This window comes from Equus caballus, chromosome 12, assembly GCF_041296265.1.
Source record: "Equus caballus isolate H_3958 breed thoroughbred chromosome 12, TB-T2T, whole genome shotgun sequence".
In the NCBI taxonomy this organism is placed as follows: domain Eukaryota; kingdom Metazoa; phylum Chordata; class Mammalia; order Perissodactyla; family Equidae; genus Equus; species Equus caballus.
Window position 1 is genome coordinate 42,978,969 of NC_091695.1, and position 23,797 is coordinate 43,002,765.

Sequence of the window (23,797 nt, forward strand, 5' to 3'; positions counted from 1 at the left end):
GAGAATATTTAGTTGCTCGTTGCTCTAATAATTCAACTTTTCTGTATATATTAAAATGTCCAATATAAAAAGTCAAATAAAAAGGAATGGAGGAGGGGCCGGCCCGGTGGCATAGTGGTTAAGGTCACATGCTCTGCTTTGGTGGCCTGGGGTTTGCAGGCTTGAATCTAGGTGTGGACCTAGCACCACTCATCAAGCCACACTGTGGCAGCAGCCCACATAAAATAGAGGAAGATTGGCACAGATGTTAGCTCAGCAATCTTCCTCAAGCAAATCTTCCTCAAGCAAAAAGAGGAAGATTGGCAACAGATGTTAGCTCAAGGCCAATCTTCCTCACCAAAAAAAAAAAAAAAAAAATTTAAAAATTAAAAAATGGAATGGAGGAGAAGACTTAGAAAAAGTAAGCATAAACAACACTTTGGAGGAATTCTCCTGTAGAGTATATTCATTTCCTAGAGCTGCTGTAACAAATTACCACAGACTGGACAGCTTAAAAGGACAGAAATTTATTTTCTCACAGTTCTGGAGGCCAAAAGTCCAAAATCAAGGCATTGGTAGAGGCCATCCTCCCTACAGAGGCTCTAGGGAAGAATTCATTCCCTGCCCTTCCAACTTCTGGTGGCTATCAGCACTTCTTGACTTGCGGCTGTGTCACTCCAGTCTCTGTCTTGGGGCCACATCCCCTCCTCCTCTTCTGTGTGTGTCTGACCTCCTTGTCTCTCTCTTACAAGCACACTTGTGGTAGCATTTAGGGTTTGCCCGGATTACCCAGAATAAGCTCCTCCTCTCAAGATCTTTAACTTAATCATATCTTTTGCCATAGAAGGTGATATTCACTCTGCTGCCATATGGGGTAATATTCGCAGGCTCCTGGGATTAGGAAGGGAATGATCTTTGGGGCTGCCTTTGTGCCTACCACAGGGACCAACAAAAAGGAGCAGTAGCTGGAGGGGAAAGCAGAGTCAAGAGAGGTTTTGTTTTTCTTAAGATGAGGGAAATTACAGCATGTTTATAATCATTTAGTGGTTTTCTGTACACTGCAGTAGCACAGTGGGACTGTTTACTGGTTCATCGTGTTAGCACTTTCACATGGCAGAGCCCACAAGGAAAATAGCAAGCGCCCCTGCAAGATGAAAATTAGGGTTACTCTTTGAGAATTCAATTAAGAACACTCAAAATGTCATGGAGGAGACTTTCTATCAAACATGGCAGATTGAACATATGTTTATCTCCAAACCCCACCAAGATGAAAACAAAGGAATAAATATGGTATAAAACCCTAAAGACGAAGAGAACAGGAGAGCAGACAACAGTGGATCAGAGAGGTGAAGCAACTTCTGGAGATGGAGCGGGATAGCAGAGTGCAGGACGCTGGGACTTTTATGTTCAAAGACGTGAATATAAACAAGAGTAACAGTTCACTCCACTCATGCCCCAAAAGCTCAGGACCTGGAGGGACCAGATACCTCAGGTGGAAGGAGAAGCCATAGGGCCAAAACACGCAAATTGCTTAGAACTCTGTACATAAAGCAGTTAAACTCACAAATCCTCTCTCTAACCCTTTTTGGCCTAGCAACAACTCCCCACAGGATACAGAGGGTTTATTCTCTGGAGAAATGGAATCTGCAAACAGTCGAAAGCTGGGGTGCCCCTGACTTGGGGACACGAGGCACAGATGAGGGTAGGGATGAGCACTGAGCTGAAGATCAAAGAAGTGGGTGAAAACATGCATGCTGAATGCGGGAGCCACGTCCCTACCCCACCCCTTCCCCCCTGCCCTGCTGCCAGAACCTCAAGAGTGGTGGCCATGCAAATACTTCCCAGACAGGAAGCTAGAGAATTCTTCTCTGGAGATGAATTGTCCCAGCAACGTGATCTACAGATTCTGACATTTGAGGGTACCAAATAAAAAATCTGCCTGTTCCGGTCACCTGAGGATGAAGGCCATCAATTAACAAGCCCCATTTGTGCACAGAGTTTCCAATTCGCTCTGCTTAGTGTCTGATTCTTAAATATGAATAGACAGTCAAAGATCAAACACTTGAGGAAAACTTCCAACACATACACACGCACACATGCGTGCACACACACACACACACCAGAAAAGGGGGAGGGGAATTCAGAGGCAACAATGTGAAGAGCAGAAGAAAACTTACAAAGAGGAAAATTCCTTGGAGGGCTAAGAGAATATGTCAATCAAACAAAAACAGGAATGCCATATATTGAAAAAAAGAAGCAATCAGTGAACAAGAGAGTTAAAATAAAAAAAATTTAACAGAAGGATAAGAAGATAAAGTTAATGAAATTGTCCAGAGAGTAGAACAAAAAGAGAGGGCTAAAAGTAGAAAAAAGATAAGAGCTATAATTCAGGATCCACCATCCCGATGAAGGACCACAGAAAATGGGATGAGCGTGCAGGCTGAGCCACGGAGTGGTGGGAAACATGTAATGTACATAGGGAAAAAAAGCAGGTCATATCTATAGAATCAAAAAAAAAAAAAAAGAACAAAACTGCACTCATAAACAGCAACACTTGGAAGTTAGAAGATACTGGGTCCTTACCTTTAAAATTCTAAGGGGAAAATATTTCCAACCTAGGATCCTATACCCAGCTGAACTCTCAGTCAGATATGAGAGAAGAATCAATATTTTCAGACAGATAAGGTGTCACAAGTTTACCTCCCAGGGTCACTTTATCTGGAAGCTATTAGATGACGTGGTTGACCGAAATGAGGCTGTAAAACAAGAAAGAGGAAGAAGATCTAAGATCCAGACAGAGACCCAACTCAGAAGAACCAAGAGAGGCGGTAAGAAGCCCAGGACGGCAGTTATGGAGGCAGCCTAGAACACAGCCACTCGACATCAGACCCAGAGGACGAAGGACTCCAAGAAGGAAATTTCTAGGGGGAAAATGGAGTTGATAGATTATCTGCTAGGTTTGACCATATGAACAAAAACATGGGATTTACAGATCCTTTGGAGCCTTTGGGGGAAAACTAGCAAAGGGTATGTAGAAAACGTAATTAAAAAACATGAGGGGGGCCGGCCCCTTGGCCGAGTGGTTAAGTTCACGCACTCTGCTTTGGCGGCCCAGGGTTTCGCTGGTTCGGATCCTGGGCGAGATATGTCACCGCTCATCAGGCCATGCTGAGGCGGCATCCCACATGCCACAACTAGAAGGACCCACAACTAAAAAAAATATACAACTATGTACTGGGGGGAGTCGGGGAGAAACAGCAAAAAAAAAAAAAAAAAGATTGGCAACAGTTGTTAGCTCAGGTGCCAATCTTTAAAAAAACAAAACAAAACAAAAAAAACCCCATGAGGCTATCATAAATTTGTTACGATACTTGCGTTATGTTATGATATGATGAAGTTTCTACTCCTTAGAAATTTTACAGACTTTGAAAAGTATTCCTGTCATCCCAACGATCCATGATGCTTTTCGCCACCTCTTACATTCCTATCCAAGAGACAAACAGGATCTAAGAGCCGAAGTCTTGACACTGAAGTCTTGACACTAGGCCCACAGGGTGTCCCCTCTCTTCCCTGGGATGACAGTGGATGGTGGATGGCATGTGGAAAACAAAAAAGAAAGCCCCAAAGGAGACAGACACAAGGGAAAAAGTCCATGTGATCAGACGAATAATTAAAAGTCAAAGATGGACACAATAATAATACAAATAATTGAGATGAATTCAAATGAAACATGAGCAATTCAAATTTGATGTGGAGGTGAGAGGAACCTAAGGAAATGGTGATCATGGTAAAGTGATTAAAATAGTGGGGCCCAGCAATTATTCTGAATATGGTTTGGGGGCTAGTTAGAGGGAAGATCAGTGAGGACCGGCTTGGTCCAGACATACAGGGCCCTGTGAGAGGCCTGTCCCGTTAGACTGTAAAGTTGGCTACATGGGAGAGGAGAGTAGAGATGTAGCGAAGGAAATAACTTTAAAACCCAACAAACATAATCACTATTATGAGATTTGGCTTCTTACTTTTTTTCTCCACTTCTTTATTTTCTGATCTCTTCTCTTGCTTTTGTCACTCTGGAGCTCCACATTCTTCTTCAGGATCCTCGCTCCAGCCTGCATCTTCTTCCAGAACTTTCATTATCTATCCTTTCTCTTGCTGTAATTTTCCATTTTGCTCATTCTGCCTTCTCTCACAACTCATAAACCCAATCATGTGTTAAATTAAATCCTTCTAACCCATCTCAAATCCATTTCTCAAACATTCCCCTACAAGCTCCTTGGTAATAGCTCTTCTCCAAGAAACGAATATCCACTTTTCCTCTACCTATCAACACATTATCAAACGTTTTCCTTCTCTCAAAATGTTCTCATGTCCCTCATTCTCACTCTTCTTCACTTCCTTTGTCCTGATCTCCGCCTCCATCCCCAGCAGCATTTCATTCCCACTCTCTCCTCTCTTAGGCTCAGGCGCTCTCCTTTCCTCTTTCACATTTACCCCTTCAGAGTCAACAACGTTCTGCTTGGTCCTAATTTCTCCTGGTTGACTTGCAGGACTTCCCCTATCTGCTGCTCTTTCCTTCTTTAGCTTCAATCCTTCATCTGCCTCCATCACTGGGTTCTTCATCTATAACCTCTTTCTCCTCCATAGAAACAGATTCATCAGTAATGGCATTCGCCCCACTCAAGACATCTTCCTCACCTGCTACCCCTTTCTCAGTCCCTTCCAGCTCTTCATCACTCCCTTCCACTCTTTCAAAAGGAATTTCCATCTCAGCATCAGTAACTTCTAACAATCTTTCACCACCAGTAACTTCTACCATTCTTTCAACATTCTCTTCATTTATGCTCTCCATTCTTGAACCCTCCAACTTCTCTCCACTAGTCTCCAGCTCCTCTCCACTGGTGCCCAGCTTCTCCCCACTGGATCCCACTTTCTCTGCACTTGACTGCAGTTTATCTCCAGTGGATCTCAAATCCTCTCCACTGGTCCCCAGCTTCTCTCTACTTGACCCCAGCTTCTCTCTACTTGACCTCAGCTTCTCTTTACTCGACCTCAGCTTCTCTGCACTCAACCTCAGTTTCTCTTCACTCAGCTTCTCTGCACTGGAACTCAGCTTCTCTGCACTGGACCTCAGCTTCTCTCCACTTGCCCTCAGCTTTTGTCCACTTGACCTCAGTTTCTCTCCACTCAGCTTCTCTGCACTCGACCTCAGTTTCTCTCCACTCGACCTCCGCTCCTCCTCATTCTGCCCTGGTTTATATCCTCTGGCTCTCAAGTCCTCTCCACTGGTCCCTACCCCAGTAAACTTCAAACTCTCTTTCAACCCAGACCCCCTCCCAGCCTCTGCTGTAGTCTCTGCCCTCTCTGATTCAGCCCCTATTTGGCGTCTGACTTGCTGCTTTCCCCACACCTCCTTTGGGCTGTCTTTCCCCAAACCTTCTGAAGCCTGTAATGCATTTGCTACACTGTGCAGCAGCTTCACATCCATCCTTTCCCGACTCCGGCCTGACTTCCCTTTCAACACCGTCTTTTCCACATCTTCCAGTCTCCAGGACTCAGACTCAAGCTTCTGGTCCCACATCCTAGGCTTTTGCGTGTTTCTACCCAGGAGCTCCATTTTCTTCCCGATCACAATGAGCCCGTTCCAGGGCACCCATAGTTTTTCTCGCAGCAGCTGTGTCCCTCTGCTTGCCGGCTCCAGTTGCGGCCACCCGCGGACCCCGGCCTGGCCTTGGGCGCCCTGGCCGCGGGCTTTGTGGCGCCCCCTTGCCCCCCTGCGCCGGTGACCCCGCCGCTCCCTCATGCCGCAGAGCGGAAGTCCAAACGGAACCCCTTTCTCCACAGATATTACCCCCTGCCCTCGCCCCTAATCCACCACCCCGACCCCTGCTCCCCATTCCCCCCCAGCCTACTCCCACCCCACCTCACCCCACCCCACCCTCCCACTCTGCCGGCAGCCCCGCCCACCGCTTGGAGGTTCCAAACTGGGCTGGTGCGCACGCGCAGACCTCGCGAGGCCGTTGGAAGGCGCGACCCGGAGCGGCGGTGGGCGGGAGCAGCCAACTTGCTGGCGGAGGCTGACTCGGCGCGAGACCTCTGCGACCCCAGAGCCCCCGACCCCTGCCCCACGCTGTCCGCTGTTCCTGGCCCTTTCGGTTACTCGCTGCCCCTTAAAAGCTGGAGCCTGGGCACAGGACTGACAGGCGTTGCAGCCAATGGCGTCGCGCACGATAAACCTGGTACCCAATCAAAAGGCGCGGCTGCGAGGGAGCCGGGTGGGAACCACGCCCGACTCCAGGTGACTCCTTGGCAGGGAGGGGAAGGTGTCTCCGTCACCTGATAAGATCCCCACCCGGTCTGCTCATCCGGGCGAGTTAACGGGGACGAAGCTGCGGGAGCGCGCGGGCAGTGGCCAGCTGCGGAATCCTTGTGTGCTGCAGCCGAGAAGGAGAGTGATGGAGGAGCATCAAGAGGCTGGGAAGGAGGGGAAGGTAAAGAAAGGATGCAAACGCTCTCCCAACCTCCACCTCACTCCATGATACCCAATGATGCCCAATCGGGCAGTAAAGTGTGTGTTCGCGCACACGCGTGAGCTAGAGAGAGGAGAGACCTGAACGAGGGGGTGGCACCTGCATGGGGACTGGTGAGGATGCCGAAGGAGGTAGGGTTTACATTTTTTGCCCTGACAGATGGAAAGGAACCAGTCACTGTCACTCCTCCGCTCCCCAGGACCGACTCATGCTGGCTTGAAGGGGAAGTAGAAGTGGGAAGGATGTTAGGGATTGACTTCACCTTTCCCAAGGTGGGGGGAATCCTGCTCAGCACTAATGGCTTCACTTGTGTATCTGGGTTCATCTAATCATGAGACAATTCATTCTTCATTCTTTCCTTTTGATTTCATTCAACAAATAGTTATTGAGCATCCTTGCCCCAAGGATGGTTAGGGGCTGGGCACACAGAGGTGCTCACTTTTGGGGGGTTGGAGGCATGTGCATAGTGGCCTTGGCTGAGGATAAGGATGGAGGAGCTGTACTCCAACCTTGAAGTACCACCTCTCTCAAGCAGTTAGCAAGTGGCGCAGGTCAGAGCAGAGATACTAAGGCAGCAGGAAGGAGACAGGGCATTTGGGGGCCTACTGCACCAATGATCCAGACTGCGTTTTCTTGGGGGTGGGGGAGACGGTTGGACAGAGGCAGAGCCTGCCCTAGGGGTGTCAGAGAAACCAAGAAGTGAGGAATGGGGTTCAAGTGGAGTTTGGAGAGGTGAGAGGGGCTGAGAGACACAAAGTAAGAACTTTCAATATTTTTCTATGTTCATATTCATGATTAAATTAGTTAACATATATAAAATGCTTAGGGCAGTGCCTGGCATATAGGAAGAGCAAATATACGTGTTAGCTATTATATTATTGTTGTTGTTATTGTTACTATTACTGTTATCATATGGGATGCTATGTGTTCTGAAGATGTCCTGGGTTATCAAACTGATGGGTGCATCCCCAACCTTTGTAGGTGCCAGACTCTCTGAAAGTCCACTATTAGACCTTGCTCCCTAGAGTAAGCATTGCCTTCTCTAAGAATCCCCCTCAAATATAGAGAAATGAAAAGAATAATAAGTGGGGCTGGCCCTGTGGCGGAGTGGTTAAGTTCACACGCTCCGCTTCGGTGGCCCAGGGTTTCACCAGATCAAATCCTGGGCTCGGACATGGTACCACTCATCAGGCTATGCTGAGGCAGCGTCCCATGTGCCACAGCTGGAAGGACCCACAGCTAAAATATACACAACTAGGTAATGGGAGGCTTTGGGGAGAAAAAGGAAAAATAAAATCTTTAGAAAAATAATAATAATAAGTGAATATGTAAGTAAAAATATAATAGAGGAGAAAATGAAATAATATAAAATACTTGACTAATCTAAAAGAAGGCAAGAAAGAAAGAATAAAGGAACAAGAAACAGATGGGTCAAAGAGAAAACAAAAATCAAGATGGCAGGTTTATAGCCTACGATATCAGTGATTACAATATTATGAATGGACAAAAGACTCCAATTAAAAAACAAACATTTCCGGATTGGACTTTCAAAAGACAACTATTCTGTTAAAAGAGACATGCTTTAAATATAATGACACAGAAAGATTGGGGAAAAAAGGATGGAAAAATATACATCATGAACACACCAAACAAAAGAAACCTGGTGTTGCTCTATTAATTTCAGACAAAGTAGACTGTAAGACAAGAAGTATTACTAGAAATAAAGAGGGACGTCCTACAATGATTAAAGAGTCAATTCAACAGGAAGATAAAAGCCCTAAATTTATATGCACCTAATAACACAGTTTCAAAATAAGCAAAGCAAAAGATCACAGAATTAAAAGGAGAAACAGACAAACCCACAATTACAGTTAGAGGTTTAACACAACTCTCTCAATAAGTGTTAGAACAAGCAGACAAAAAAATCAGTAAGGATTTGGAAGATTTAAAATAACACGATTAATCAACTTGATCTAATTGATTTATGTAGAGCTCTATACCCAACAACTGTAGAAAACACATTCTTTTCAAGTGCACATGAAACAGTTACCAAAATATATTATATGTCAGGCTATAAAACAAGTATCAAAAAATTTTAAAATATTGAAGTCTGGGCCCGCCTGGTGGCACAGTGGTTAAGTTTGCATGTTCTGCTTAGGCGGCCCGGGGTTTGTCGGTTTGGATCCCAGGTACGGACCTATGCACTGCTTGTCAAGCCATGCTGTGGCAGGCATCCCACATATAAAGTAGAGGAAGATGGGCACGGATGTTAGCTCAGGGCCAGTCTTCCTCAGCAAAAAAAAGAGGATTGGCAGCAGATGTTAGCCCAGGGCTAATCTTCCTTGGAAAAAAAATTATTTTGGAAATATGACATATCAAAACTCATGAGATGCAGCTAAAGCAGTGTCCAGAGGGAAATTTACACCTCCAAATGCATATTTTAGAAAAGAAGAAAGGCTGAAAAGTTAATGATCTAAATTTCAATCTCAAGAAGCTAAAAAAAGAAGAGCAAATTAAACCCCAAGAAAATAAAGGAAGGAAATAATATAGAACAGAAATCAATAAATACAAGATAAATATACAAATAGAGAAAATCAATAATGCCAAAAATAGTTTTTTGAAAATACTAATAAAATTGATAAACCTCTAGCAAGACTGATAAAAGAGAGAGAGAGCAGAAGGGAGACTAAGAGGGAGGAAGGGAGGAAATATTCCCAATATCAGGAATGATAAAGGGGCCATCTCTAGAGATGTTTCAGTCATTAAAAAGATAAGAGTATTTAAGAATGAGTATATGCCAACAAATTAGAGAATTTAGATGAAACGGACAAACTCCTTGAAAAATGCAACTTACCAAACCTGAAACAGAAAGAAGTAGAAAATCTGAGTTGTCTATGCCTATTATAGGAACTAAAGCTGTAATTAGAAACTTTTCCAAAAATACCTCTCTAAGCACAGATAACTTCACATGTGAATTCTTTGAAGCATTAAAGGAAAACTAGTATCATTCTTACATAAATTATTCCAACACCAGAAACAGAGGGCAAAATTCCCACTTATTGTAGGAGGACGACATCACCTTGATACAAAACCCTGTCAAGAGGAGATGGATGATGCGATGGTTGCACAAGTGAGTATACGTAATGCCACTTAACTGTACACTTAGAAGTGGTTACGATGGTAAGTTTTATGTTATATATATTTTACCACAAAAAAAACAGTCAAGAACATTACAAGAAAAGGAAAGTGCAGTTTAAAATGTCTTGTGAACCCAGATGCAAAAATCACAAACAAAATATTAAGTTGAATAAGCAATATATAAAAAGATAGTATTTCATGGTGAAGGCCTTCTTACAGGAATGCAAGGTGGTTTAACATTTGAAAATCAATCAAAGAAATTTTGCACATATGCGGAATAACAGGAAAATCCATATGATATCTCAATAAAGGGAGAAAAAAAAGGATGAAAATCAACACTCCTGTCAAACTAGGCATGGAAGGGAACGTCATTAATCTGATAGAGTACCTAAAAAACACCTTCAGGATTAAATGTTGAATGCGTTCCCTCTGAGATCAGGAACAAGTCAAGGATTTCCTTTATATCACCACTTCCGCATTGTACTAGTGGTCCTAGTAAGTGCAATAAGGCAAGAAAAAGAGATAAAAGGTGTAAAGTTTGGAAAGGAATAACTAAAACTGTCATTATTTTAGATTATAGGATTGTATATGTAGGAAATCCGAAGATCTATACACTGTTAAAAGTAGTAAGTAAATTTAGCAAGGTTCCTGGACACAAAGTAAATATATAAAAATCGATTGTGTGTTTCTATATACTAGCAACAAACAATTAGAAGATGAAATTTTTTTTTTATTTTACTTTTATTTATTTTTTTGAGGAAGATTAGCCCTGAGCTAACTACTGCCAATCCTCCTCTTTTTGCTGAGGAAGACTGGCCCTGAGCTAACATCCATGCCCATCTTCCTCTACTCTATATGTAGGACGCCTACCACAGCATGGCTTTTGCCAAGCAGTGCCATGTCTGCACCAGGATCTGAACCGGTGAACCCCGGGCCGCCAAGGAGCAGAACGTGCAAACTTAACTGCTGCACCACCGGGCCGGCCCCAAAGATGAAATTTTTTTAAATATTATTTAAAATAGGAACAAGAACAACAAAAATCATCAAATACCTAGGACTAAATCTAACAAAAGATGTGCAAAATCTCTACAGAGAAAACTACAAAACGTTACTGAAAAGAATTAAAGAAGACCTAAATAATTGGAAAGATATTCCATGTTTATGGGATGGAAGATTCAATATTGTAAAAATATCTATCCTTCCCAAATTGATTTATAGACTCAGTGTAATCTCAATCAAAATCCCAGCACGTTTTTTTGGGTGGAAACAATCTGATTTGAAAATTTATGCAGAAATGCAAAAGGACCTATAATAGCCAAAATGATTTTGAAAAAGAAAAACAAAGTTAATTCCATCTGATTTCAAGGTTACTTATTAATTACAGTAATCAAGACAGGGTGATATTATCAAAGGTATGGCCATATAGATCAGTGGAACAGAATAGAGAGTAAAGAACTGATCACACTTATGGGGTCAATTGATTTTCTACCAAGGTGTGCCCCAAACAAATCAATAGTGAAAAGATAGTCTTTTTTTAACAAATAGTGCTTAAATAACTGGCTATTTATATGGCAAAAAATGAATTATAACCCATGCCATATACTGTATACAAAATGAATTGAAAATGTATAATAGACCTAAATATAAAAGCTAAAACTATTAATTTCTAGAAGAAGAAGAACAAAGATAATATCTTCATGACCCTGAGGTAGGCAAAAGTTTCTCCACGACTACACAAAAATCCTTAACCATAAAAGACAAGACTGATATATTGAGCTTGTAAAATTATAAGCCATTGGGCCCACCCCGTGGCGGAATGCTTAAGTTCCCACGCTCTGCTTCGGTGGCCCAGGGTTTCACCAGTTGGAATCCTGGGTGCGGACATGGCACTGCTCCTCAAGCCATGCTGAGGCGGCATCCAACATGCCACAACTAGAAGGACCCACAACTAAAAATATACAACTATGTACCGGGGGCTTTGGGAGAAAAAGGGAAAATAAAATCTTTAAAAAAAAAAAAAAAAAAGAATCTTAAAAAATAAAAATAAGCCATTAAGAGAGTGAACAGCAACCCATAGAGTAGGAGATATTGGCAACACACATAACCGACAAGGGGCTTGTCTCCAGGGTATATAAAGACTTCCTACAAATCAATAAGAAAAAGATAGTCTGATTTTAAAAAGAGGAGAGCAGAGGAGGAGCAAAAGACTGAAGAGGTGCTTTACAAAAGAAGATATCCAAATGGCCAATAGGTACATCAAATGGTGTTCAACATCATTCCTCACCAGGGAATACGAGTTGAAGCCACAATGTGCTATTACCATACCTCCACCAGTATGGCTAAAATAAAAAGGACTGACAATTCTAAGTATTGACAAGGATGCGGTGCAACTGGAACTTGCATACGATGCTAGGAGTATAAATTGGTCCAACCATCTTGGAAAACTGTTTGGCAATATCTATGAAAGCATTTTAAACACAAGCCCACCTTATGACCAAGCATTTCTCATGCCCAACAGAACTGAGTACTTAGGTCCCTCAAAAGACATATGCAAAAATATTCATGGCAGGGGCTGGCCCGGTGGTGCAGAGGTTAAGTTCGCATGTTCCGCTTCAGCAGCCCAGGGATTCACCAGTTTGGATCCCAGGTGTGGACATGGCACCACTTGGTAAGCCACGCTGTGACAGGCGTCCCACATATAAAGTAGAGGAAGATGGGCATGGATGTTAGCTCAGGGCCAGTCTTCCTCAGCAAAAAGAGGAGGATTGTCAGCAGATGTTAGCTCAGACCTAATCTTCCTCAAAAAAAAAAAAAAATATATATATATATATTCATGGCAGCTTTATTCATAATAGCCCCAAACTTGAAATAATCCAAATGACCACCAACAGTGGAATGGATACATAAGCTCTCTCTCTCTCTATATATATATTCATGTCATGGACTACTACACAGCGATGAAAAAGGACTGGTGCTGCACTCAGCAACAGAGATGGATCTCACTAAGGAACACAGACACAAAAGAGTATAGAGTGTATAGTTGCATTATATGAAGTTCAAGACCAGGTAAAATTAATCAATGTGATAGAAGTCAGAATAGGGGTCCCCAACATGTGCCAAATGTGTGCCACAACCTGTGAGAGGAGAGAGTGAGGCCTCTGGGTGTGGCAGGTGGGCAGGGGACACTTTAAATACTGGTGAGCAATGCTTGAAGGTAGAGTGGCTTTTAAGCCTCTTCCCTTCTTAGGCACGATAGCAGGGACATAGTGGGTGTTTAGTAAATGCTTGTCAAATAGCTCAATGCAAGAACAGACTGGTAGCCTGGTGCCCCACGGATCTTTTCACTTAGAGAAATACACAGGCTTTACTACAAGCCAGTGCCTCTTGGCACTGAAAGTAGTGAATGGAATGTTCTCAGGAACCCCTTATCCACCTCACTCTAGGCCCTGACAAAAGGGTACCCGAGCTGGGGAAGGGGTGGGCAGGTAGCTGAGAAAGTGCGTGGCGTTTGGAATCCAGAAACTGGGTTCAAATCTGGCCCTGCCACTTCGCAGCTGTGTAATCTCAGACACGTTATTTCGCCTCTCAGGTGGGCTCAGCTTCCACCCCGTAAGATGGGGAGAATTCTGCCTGCTTCAGAGGATGGGAGGGTGGGAAAGTGTTGTGGTAATTGTAAAACCCTGAGCACTGACTTACCAGGATCCTTCTGGGGCCAGCCGGTGACGCCGGGGCAGGGGGGAAGCAATGCTGCTGAGGTGGGCTCTGCAGGAGGACCAGAAGCCTCCGGCGAGGATGGGCCCGGGGGCCATGGTCAATCATGTCAGGGACATCCCCTCCCCCACAGCCCTCCTCCACAGCAGTGGACCTGCACGGGGACAGCTCCTTACAGGTGGAGATCTCTGACGCCGTGAGCGAGCGTGACAAGGTGAAATTCACCGTTCAAACCAAGGTGAGGCTGCAGGGGGCACAGGGCGGTTTGGAGGGCTGCCGCCGCAGGTTTCAAGAGCTTCCCTCAGCCTCTGCTCACCTGGGGGTGGTGGGCAGATGCCAGCGTAGCCTTTGGGCCCTGTTCCCCAACTTGGCTCCTGCCCCCTGCCCCTCTGAGAAAGCAGGCATCTTGTCTCTGATCGCCTTTGCCTAAGGCCCCGTGTCCTAACCATCCCCTGGCCACCATCCTGAGTGACATCATGGACACTGGAGCCCCAACTTGGACCTGACCTGGCATATGGATTGGGGAGGCCTAAAAGTGGGTGCCCGGGAAGCTTGATGGGTGCAGGGTTTGCAGAGGGGAGGAGAGACCTGAGATGGGCTTCCCGCTTCCAGAGCTGCCTCCCTCACTTCGCCCAGACGGAGTTCTCAGTCGTGCGGCAGCACGAGGAGTTCATTTGGCTACATGATGCCTACGTGGAAAATGAGGAGTACGCCGGCCTCATCGTGAGGAGGGGCCGGGCGGGCTGGGGCTGCAAGGGGCAGGCCTGGGTGCTTGGGTGAGGACGGAAGGCCGGGCCAGGCTTCCAGGTGCAGGTGCTGGCCTTCTCAGCAATGAGAGGCTTCTCAGCTCTGTCCTCCTTTGAGCAGATCCCCCCAGCCCCTCCAAGGCCAGACTTTGAAGCTTCGAGAGAAAAGCTGCAGAAGCTGGGTGAGGGGGACAGCTCCATCACGCGGGAAGAGTTTGCCAAAATGAAGCAGGAGCTAGAAGCGTGAGTGCCACCTCCTTTCCTTGTCTATGACAAAGCCCCAGCCTCTCCTGTGAGCCCCAAGATTTCTCTCATTATCCCCTATGGATTTTAGGGACTCTGACCTCTGACCCCAGGGCTGCCACAGGAAAGGGGGCTGGATGATCAGAGCCAAGGAGGGCCCTCGAGCTGCCTGCCATTCTATGCAGGGAGTACCTGGCTATCTTTAAGAAGACAGTTGCGATGCACGAAGTCTTTCTGCAGCGCCTGGCAGCCCACCCCACCCTGCGTCGAGACCACAATTTCTTTGTCTTTTTGGAATATGGCCAGGATGTGAGCTGGACCAGGGCTGGGGTCAACCCCGGGGGTGGGGGCAGGGCTCTAGATGGGCTCAAGCCTCTGTCTCATCAGCTTGTCGAGTGGCATGTGCCTGGGGTAGGCGGTGCACATGCCTACCCAACATCACACCCTCCCCACCTGTGTCTCAGCTGAGTGTCCGAGGAAAGAACCGGAAGGAGCTCCTTGGGGGCTTTCTGAGGAATATCGTGAAGTCTGCAGATGAAGCCCTCATCACTGGCATGTCAGGGCTCAAGGTGAGCCCTGAGGTCCCTCTCTGGATATAACCCAGGGTCTCAAGTTCACAGCAAAGATTGAGGCCCAGGATGGCTGCGGGAGGGAAACCCCTGGGGGGGCCTGGCCTCGAGGGAGATTGTGCCACCCAGGGGCGTTCATGGCTGCCATGCTCCTGGTGACTGGGCATAAGTGGGTCCTGTCTGGCTCCCTTAGGAGGTGGATGACTTCTTTGAGCACGAGAGGACCTTCCTGCTGGAGTACCACACCCGCATCAGGGATGCCTGCCTGCGGGCAGACCGAGTCATGCACTCCCACAAGTGTATGCAGAGTCCCAGGGGCCCTGGATTCCCTGCCCCCTCTCCCCAGCGGTCCTACTCCCCATGGGAGAGAAGAGAGCAGGGACTGCCCTGTGTCTGTCCATGGCCACAAACACCAGGGGTGGGGCTTGACCTGCAAACCAAGGGGCTCTGATGGAGGGCTGTTCCCCAACAGGCCTGGCAGATGACTATATCCCGATCTCGGCTGCACTGAGCAGTCTGGGAACACAGGAAGTCAACCAGCTAAAGACGTGAGGACTCCCACTTGCCCCTCCTGCCATCTATGCCTGTAATACCATATCTGCCCATGAGGGGTCACTGTAGAAGCCTGCTATCAGCTCTAGATGGGAGGTGCAGAAGCTCCTTCTGGGATTTGGGAGAGAGAGACAAGTGGGTGATTTCCCCAAGCTGGGGGCTAATGGGAGGCAGGCTTCAAGCACCCCCCTAAGGCCCCTGCCCTAACTCTTCCTGCTGCCTCCTAGGAGCTTCCTCAAATTGGCAGAGCTCTTTGAACGACTAAGGGTGAGTATTACCTTCTGTGTTGAAAGGCCACCCAATGATCCTTCACAGGGAAGAGTCTTGGGAGAGGGCGTAGCTCCAGGACCATTTTGGAATGTTCAGTGATAATTTGGGCCCAGTGACACCCTGGACTCACCCTCCAGACTAGTTTAAAAGAGGTAGAGTAGAGACAGGGATCCAGCCTTATGTGTGTGTGTGGTGATGTGGGAGTGGGTAGGAACCGGGCTTGGAGAGGCACTTACAAGGATGTGCCACGTGCCTCTGGCAGCTAAACTGTGCTGCCAGCCTCCTGCCCCAGATGCACACTTCCTGAACTCTTCTCCAATAAAGTCAGCGGAGTGTGTCAATCTTCCTAAAACGTCTGTTGAACCACATCTCATCTCTGCTCAAGGCCCCTCTGTGACCCGTCCCTTCCAGAAAGTGTCCAAGACACAAAGCCCAAAATCCTCAGCTTACATTTTAGGCCTTTTGTGATCTGGCTACTGCTGTCCAAGTGCCCCCACTGAACTTAGGGTTCCCTGAACACACACCAGGCTTGCACACCTGAAAACCTTTGTTATTGTCTGACTCCTATTCAACCCCCAAGATCCACATTAGATGCCACCTCCTCTGAAGCCTTCTCTGACCTGCTCCCCTGAAAATCAGGGCTTCACCTACTGTAGTTACCAAGTGACTCTGCTGGGTGAGCAGCAGCCCCCCAGCCCCTAGCTTCCCCTCTGCAAGCTCCCTCCTCAGATCTCCCCACTATTCCTGATTCAGAAGCTGGAAGGCCGCATGGCCTCTGACGAGGACCTGAAGCTGTCGGACATGCTGAGGTACTACATGCGAGACTCGCAGGCAGCCAAGGTGAGAGGTGGCCCCAAGACCTCAAGGCTAGAGGCCAGTGGGACTGGAGCAACTGGCGAGGGCAGGCTGGCGAGGGCTGCTGCTAAGTGATCTTGTGCCCCTGCTGGCCCCAGGACCTGCTGTACCGGCGGCTGCGGGCACTGGCTGACTATGAGAATGCCAACAAGGCGCTGGACAAGGCGCGCACCAGGAACCGGGAGGTGCGGACCGCCGAGAGCCACCAGCAACTGTGCTGCCAGCGCTTTGAACGCCTCTCCGATTCAGCCAAGCAGGGTAAGCCCTACAACCCTGGAGCCCCTGCCACTGGGCTACCTACCCTGCCAAGGCTCCCAAGGCTCCCACTCCTCTCCCCTCTCCTCTCCAGAGCTCATGGACTTCAAGTCCCGCCGTGTCTCCTCTTTCCGCAAGAACCTCATCGAGTTGGCGGAGCTGGAGCTCAAACATGCCAAGGTGAGCCCTCCCGCCTCACTGAGCCCTCTTGCTGCCCCCGACCCCCAGGCCTGCAGATTCTTAGCTACTGTGTGTTGGGGGTAAGGGGAAAGGCAGCTGTGAGCAGCCCCAGCTGAAGTTCAGGGCCGCGTTTCCCCGTCTCGGCCAGAACCCGTCCCTTTTCCCCATCAGTAGTAAGCCCTCAGATGGCAACTGTTATTGCTGAGGACAGGGATGTGGGTGGGGAAGAGACCCGAGTTCTGAGGTACAGGAAGAGCAGCACCCTGTCTCAGGGAGCAGGGGACATCAAGGACTTCTCTCCTCTACAGGCCAGCACACTGCTTCTACGGAACACCCTTGTTGCCCTCAAGGGGGAGCCTTAGAGCAGCCAGAGCCTGCGCTGGGACCTCTAGTGACAAAGTCCCCCAGACCGCCCACCCTAACAAGATGCCTCCTTCCCCACCACAGCAGCCACTGTCCATGCCCCGTGACCCCCCAGGGCAAGCCCAAGCCCAAGCCCCAGCCCCACCCAAAGGTGCCAGGCCCTGCAAGAGGGAGATAGGGCAGCATGGGCACCATACTTGGCCACATGTACAGAGCCCCAATGGGGGAGCCCAGGGGCCCTGACCTCCCTCCCCACGGGGCTGAGGGGCGGCCCTCTGGCCCTGAGTTCATTTGTCCCCAGCCTGTTCACAAATAAAGCACCTGATTTTATAGCGAGTAAGTCTGCTTGTCCTTACTTCCCACAGCTCCAAGGTCCACCAGGCACACCCTGTCAGGGTGCTATCGAGACCAGATCCTGGGGCAACAAAGGAGGCACCCTTGCAGCATCCTTGGCCATTTTCCAGTGCCAGCAGGCTCTCCATGGGAAGGTGCAAGACCCAGAACTTGGAACCCAGGAGCAGTCTTCAAGGCGTGCCACAACCCCCATAAACCCTGGTACAGACCCCACACAAGGCTGATCACAAATCCTCTACACCCATTTCCTAACCAGTAAAATGGAACTACCCTGTCCTGCCTCCCTCTCAGATACTGCCAAGCTCCAAGGAACTAAGGAACCAGCTCTAATTCCAGGCGGCTTTTGTAGTTCAGTTGACTGGGGTGGGGGGTGGGGTTAATAAATCCTGCCTACCCTAGAATGAGACTTCTAGGCAGCTGCTGGGCAGCTGAAAGCCCAAAGTACTAACTGGAGTGTCCAAAGCAGTGCTGGCAAAAGGCTCAGGCCCCAGCCAACACCCTCTTGGTTAAACACAGGGAGGTGGAGGCCAAGACACCTGGGTCTGAAGTCCTGGGCTCCACCTGGTTGGCCCCACCCTGGACTCCAGCCACATGTGCAGAAGGCCAAAGGCTCAACTTAGCTTCTGATTCACGGCAGCCACTGGACCTGGCCCTCATAAATGAGTCAGCCATCCAGGAAAAAAGGCAGAAAAGACCACAGAGAACCTGGAAGGTGGAAAAAGTAGCTCAGGGCGCAATCTGTGACTTGCAACCTCACAGCCCACATTGGGCAGGACTGAGCAGGGAATCAGAGAATGGGCCTCACTGCCGTGCTGCCCACTTGGGTCCAGGCTACAGAAGAAAGCAGTTCAGCCAGGAAGTCCCTTCTGCTCGCAGGCCCCCTGAAGCCAGCAGCAGATGCCCCGGCTCAGCCACCTCCTATACAGCCAGTCTGGGGCCAACTGTGGCACCACCTGTAGAATCTAAGACTGGCAGCTGTCAGAAGGGAGGCTCGACCAGTCCCTGGGGCCAGATGAGGGTGTAGAGCTGGCTGGAGGCAGGGTACAGAAAAGATGCTGCTCATTCTCCCAGCCTACCTCCCCTGCAAGGTCCCCAACCCTGAAACAAACGTCTCATTAGTGAGCCTTTTTATGGTTGTGTGTGTTTTTCTTTTTTTTAATTGAAGGTCCCTTACTGGTCCTGCTTCCATGAGCGGCCACGACCAGGGGAAAAGGGGAGGGGAACCAGGCGGCGCAGGGAGGGGTCATCTCCACAACATTCCATTTATACACAGAACTAAACAGACAAGCACAGAGTCACTATTGCGGTTAGAAGTTGGCAGCATGGGAATGGGGAGGAACAGGTGGGAAACTGGGGTGTCGTTAAAAAAAATACAGGCCCCCCCCAAACTGGGGTGCCCGGGGGGAACTTGGTCTGCTTCAACCCAAGAGGAATCAGAAGATCAAAAGCAGTTTGGGAAGGCCAGAACCGTCAGGAATGGAGGAGGAAGAAGGTCCAGGGGGCGGGGGGGCTGTTTGGCAACTGGGGTGAAGGGATTGCCCTCCCCCTGCTGGGATCCCCCAAGCCCCTCCGGTCTGGCAGGAAGGGGGCAGCCTGCAACCCCTGTGGGCAGGTCTGGGGCTGCCAGATGCTCCAGGCAGGGGGCTGGAGGGGGCTCACAAAGGCTTGCCCTCCAGGGAGATGACGGCGCTGCCCCCCAGCTTCTCTGCCAGAGTGCAACGGTCCTTGACCTCCTCGTAGCAGTTTGCTTGTAATTCATGCTTGATCCCTGTGGGGAAAAAGAGGGGGCATCTGTGAGCAGGAAGCACTGGGGTCGGGGGGGGGGCGGGGGGGGTCTGTGGCTGGGAAGGAGCCAATCAGAACAGATGGAAGGGACAAGGTTACCTTCCAGCAGGCAAGGAAGAAGAGGGAGGGGGCCTCCTCTGCCAGGCCATTCGCCCCTCCCTGCAGCCAAGGCCTAAGCAAAAAGACATGTGGCACCACCAATGCTGGCCCTTACCCGTCAGCTTCTTCTTGATGGCGTCCTTGGAGCTGGCGTAGATCATTTTGCTCTTAAGGGGTGCAGACTCAGGGGCCCTGGAGGAAAACACAGGCAGACAACTTGCAGCAAAGCCCCCTCCTCCAAGTCTAGCACGTGCCCTCAGGCAAGAGATGACTTCCAGAAACTCCTGAGCTGGCCTCTAGCATTCAAGTTTCTATCAAGTTCCTCATTGACAAGTGTTTTGTTACAACACCCTCCCCGCCCCCCCCAAACACAGCTCTGGGTAACCAGGAGCCACAGACGTTCCCATCCTGAGAAAGGGGGGTGGGGCAGAGCTAGGGCAGGTGACAGAAGAAATGCCTGCACAGGAACTCACCAGAAGATAAACACCAGGTCCTCCTTCTTGCTCTCCTTGGTCTCGTAGGTTGCGTCATAGAGGGCGTAGCGGCAGTCCTTATCTGGCAGCATCTTGACAAAGGTGGCGTAGGGGTCGTCTACGGTCTGGCCCACATCACCTACCAGGATCTCCTTGCCCTCCTCGAGGATGATGTTCTTCTTGTCCTCACTCAGGCAGAAGAGCACTGCCTTCTTGCGCTTCTTTACCTCCTCTGGTGTTGACGACTTACGCACCTTCATGTCATTGAACACTTTGATGACGCCATCAGAGACAGCCACACCAGAGGCCTGGGGGACAAGCCACACACAGACACACCTCATAAGGAAAAGGTTTCTGGGACTCTGCCTGATAGTCCCTCCTTTGCTTATCTTAGGAGATCCATCTGGATGCCAACACGCACAGTCCACAGCTCCAAGAGATCATTAATCCCCTTTCCAAGGCAAGAATCACTATTTTCCCAAGCAAACCAAGGTGTCAAAGGACCACCTAGGACATGACCCTAGAGTGGCAGCCACAGAAGAGAGCTCCGGTGATCTAACTCAACACCATTCCTGCCTACCCCGACATTTTACAGGCTAGAAATGGAACACTTGTGAGAAGCAGACCCTTGCCTCACATGTGATCCCAGAATTAAAAGAATCCACAGGGTACCAGACTCATTCCCTTAACTTTTTGGATAAAAATCAATCTTGGAGGCTGGCCCTGTGGCCGAGTGGTTAAGTTCGTGCGCTCTGCTGCAGGCAGGCGGCCCAGTGTTTCGTTGGTTCGAATCCTGGGCGCGGACATGGCACTGCTCATCAAGCCACGCTGAGGCAGCGTCCCACATGCCACAACTAGAAGGACCCACAACGAAGAATATACAACTATGTACTGGGGGGCTTTGGGGAGAAAAAAGGAAAAAAAATAAAATCTTTAAAAAAATAAAATAAAAATCAATCTTAACTTTTTGGATAAAAATACTGACCCAGAACTTTACAGACATTAAATCAAGACCCATACACCCAATCATAGTCATCTCTCCTGGAAAGAGACAACCGGGACCCAACAGTGCTGGATGGGACACCAATATGCTCAACAGTTCTAGCAAGTCCATCACGACCGCTCAATGCAGTTATTACAGAAACTATCCTCTTCTCCGCTGGGGTCTTCCTCAACCAAGGAACCATAACCCCTAATTAAGTCTCGACTAGACAACTCCCTGTCCTCCGGGAAAAGTGAGGGCCCCAAAAGTGGCTGACACACGTTATCAGGCCAAACTCAAGTGCCCACAGTCCTTGAGAGTTCTTTTTTTTTCCTTATTTGAGGAAGATTAGCTCTGAGCTAACTGCTGCCAATCCTCCTCTTTTTGCTGAGGAAGACAGGCCCTGAGCTAACATCCGTGCCCATCTTTCCCTTCTTTATACGTGGGACGCCTCCCACAGCATGGCTTGCGAATTGGTGCCATGTCCGCACCCGGGATCGGAACCGGTGAACGCCGGGCCGCCGAAGCAGAACGTGGGAACTTAACCGCTGCACCACCGGGCGGGTCCCTTGAGAGTTCTTTAAACTTCTACCCTGGGTCGTGTTGGGGGACACCTAGCCAGGAGAGGGAGCGACCATCCACGAAAACAGCGGCCGCGTCCCCCCTCCCGGAACTGCAGAGGAAGCCGGCCACGTGACACCGCCGCTTCCGGAGTGGGCGGGGAAAGGCGATCTGCTAGGCCTGGCCCCCTCGACGAAAGAAACTCGTACCCGGAGGCAGCGGCACCTCCAAGGCCTCAACTCCAAAGAATCGCCTTCCCCGACCGGCTTTTTGGCCCCTCGGCTGCGGGCCGGAGCCTGGGCAAGTTACACAACCTTCGCCTCTCGCAGCCCTCGGGCCCGACACAGAAGGCGGGGTGGTTTCCGGGCGGTGCCCGCCTGGGTCACTTCCCTAAACTCGGCTCCACCCTCAGACCCCATCCGGGAAAGCCGCCGACCCCGCTCGGCCAGGGCTTCGGGCCCAGCGGCCAGACCGGAGCGGTGCGCACGCGCCGGCCGACGGCGCCGTTCCGGCCCGCGCCGGCGGCAGAAGGCGGAGAAGGCAGCTTGCTTCGTGGGGGCCGTGGCCTCGGCGGTGTCCGCTCCGTGCCGCGCGGTGCAAACTCCTAATCCCAGGCGCCTGCGCTCGGACCCCGCCGCCCCCGCCCTTCCCGGGCGCAGACATCTCTGCCACCTGCTCTCGACACAGCCGCCTGCCGAGGGAGGGTGACGCGGAGACAGGAACAGCCCTTGGGTGGGGCGCGCGCCAAGACCAATCGCGCGCTTTTCCTTCGCCGCCCCCGGGCCCGGTTTGGATGCCGCGTGCTCCCGTCGAGCGCGCGCCCCCGTGGACCAACCCGCTTCGGCCCCGCCGCGGCGCGCGACACAGGCAGCACCGCGAGGGGCAGGCGCGCGCGCGCCTCGGACCCCTCCCCCACGGCCCGTGACCGCGCGGGCGCACCAGCGAGTGGGGGAGGGGAAGGGAGTCCAGGGGGCGCGCGAGCGACGTCCGAGCCGGCCCTCACGGCGCCCGCGGGCGCGCACGCGCGTCCTGGCACCGCCCGCCCCTCAGCACGAGACCCTCATCCCGCCCGGGGCGCTGGGGGAGGGGGAGCGACGTCGCTCGCCTGCTCCCTCCCGCGCGTGCAGACGACCGACTCGCAGCCGCCTCCCTTCAGGTGCCGCGACCTGCCGCTCACCATGTTTCCGGAAGCGAAAAGGAGATAGCACGGACAGGCAGAAAAGACGAGAGCGGCTGCAGCTGCTGCCGGAATCCGACTGAACGCGGCCTCTCCCGGCCCCTTCCGTTTAGTATGAGCCGCACAATGAGGGGCGGGGCGGGCTTCCGGCGCTCCCCGCGCGGGCCGACGGGAAATGAAGTCCGAGGGTCCTGCGCCGTCCTCGGGCTCGCTGGGTAATAGAGTCTTTTTAGTTAGCGGTCCTCTGAGCGCCACATTGCGTGCCGGGAAATGTAGTCCGCGTCAGCCGAGAGGGGCGGGGCTATGGCATGAAGAGCGCACCCATTGGTCGAATTCTCCAGGAAACGCTCTGAGCTGAGCAAAGGCCGCCGAGCTGGATAGTGTGACCCGAAAATGAGCCCTGACTTCACGGCTCTTTACCCCATAGCGAAAGAGTTTTCCTAAGATCTATCTTGGCAGTTTCTGGTTCCCTGGGTCTGAAAATGTCGAATGAGTTAATATTTTGTTTTTCTGAATTCAAGCAACTATTCATTGGCCTGGAATCCAGTCCTAGAACAAGGAGAATCGCAAGTATAATGCCCCTTCAATCCAATATTCACCGAGCACCCTCCATGTGCAAAGCCACTCTTGTCTCCTGAGAAAAAGCCATATGCAACGTCAATAAAATAAGAATAAGAGAAAAAAGCACAAGGGAAGGGCTACGAGGAAATCTTTGAAAATAGAGCTTTGCCCTTGTTTTAAAGATGTTTGGCAAATTCACGAGACAATGAGGAAGGGCAGAGGTTTGTGCATTCAGTTCAAGGATTATACGCTTTTTACTTGACAGTGAGAAGAGGAAATAGATATTAAACCAGACTTAAATCTCGTTCTCTAGTTCATAGCCAGGCACGTGTTAAATTTAATACCCTCACAAAGTGAGACACAAGCTATGTGGGAGGATAAGCTTCAAAAAAATAAGCTGAGGTGGGGGACTCCGGG

General features: G+C 49.8%; 3 protein-coding genes across 14 annotated transcripts in view; 1 reads left to right on the plus strand and 2 right to left on the minus strand.

The window, feature by feature from the left end:
- Positions 1 to 5,962, minus strand: part of LOC102148581 (golgin subfamily A member 6-like protein 22) — a 38,209-nt gene extending 32,247 nt beyond the window's left edge. For 6 of the 9 annotated variants that reach the window (XM_005598309.4, XM_005598310.4, XM_005598311.4 and 3 more), the window contains exon 1: positions 3,999 to 5,962. In XM_005598309.4, the coding sequence (XP_005598366.3) occupies positions 4,571 to 5,779 (1,209 nt within the window). In that variant the 5' untranslated portion in view covers positions 5,780 to 5,962 and the 3' untranslated portion in view covers positions 3,999 to 4,570. Of the gene's footprint in view, positions 1 to 2,562; positions 2,736 to 3,998 lie in introns of all 9 variants that reach the window. The other 3 variants (XM_023654468.2, XM_070230197.1, XM_023654467.2) reach the window with 2 other exon arrangements.
- SNX32 (sorting nexin 32) lies at positions 5,938 to 18,871 on the plus strand. Of its 3 annotated transcripts, XM_070230196.1 has the most exons (14): positions 5,938 to 6,467; positions 13,489 to 13,593; positions 13,968 to 14,078; positions 14,223 to 14,344; positions 14,530 to 14,653; positions 14,809 to 14,913; positions 15,107 to 15,212; positions 15,386 to 15,461; positions 15,693 to 15,732; positions 16,489 to 16,575; positions 16,689 to 16,848; positions 16,940 to 17,025; positions 17,754 to 17,943; positions 18,259 to 18,871. In XM_070230196.1, exons 1-14 carry the CDS (start codon positions 6,432 to 6,434, stop codon positions 18,360 to 18,362), a joined length of 1,452 nt encoding a protein of 483 aa, XP_070086297.1. In that variant the 5' UTR covers positions 5,938 to 6,431; the 3' UTR covers positions 18,363 to 18,871. The 3 variants fall into 3 exon arrangements, with proteins under 3 accessions (XP_070086297.1, XP_005598364.2, XP_001494505.1); XM_005598307.4 differs by lacking the exon at positions 18,259 to 18,871 and having other exon boundaries at positions 17,754 to 18,016; XM_001494455.7 differs by lacking the exons at positions 17,754 to 17,943; positions 18,259 to 18,871 and adding an exon at positions 17,334 to 17,724.
- Positions 18,872 to 19,018: 147 nt separating this feature from the next.
- Positions 19,019 to 22,953, minus strand: CFL1 (cofilin 1). Of its 2 annotated transcripts, none has more exons than XM_001494534.7 (4): positions 22,820 to 22,953; positions 20,100 to 20,407; positions 19,742 to 19,818; positions 19,019 to 19,510 (listed from the first exon to the last, which is right to left on the minus strand). In XM_001494534.7, the coding sequence occupies exons 1-4, from the start codon at positions 22,820 to 22,822 to the stop codon at positions 19,398 to 19,400; spliced, it is 501 nt and encodes a 166-aa protein (XP_001494584.1). In that variant the 5' UTR covers positions 22,823 to 22,953; the 3' UTR covers positions 19,019 to 19,397. The 2 variants fall into 2 exon arrangements, with proteins under 2 accessions (XP_001494584.1, XP_070086302.1); XM_070230201.1 differs by lacking the exon at positions 22,820 to 22,953 and adding an exon at positions 22,315 to 22,676.
- Positions 22,954 to 23,797: the final 844 nt, after the last annotated feature.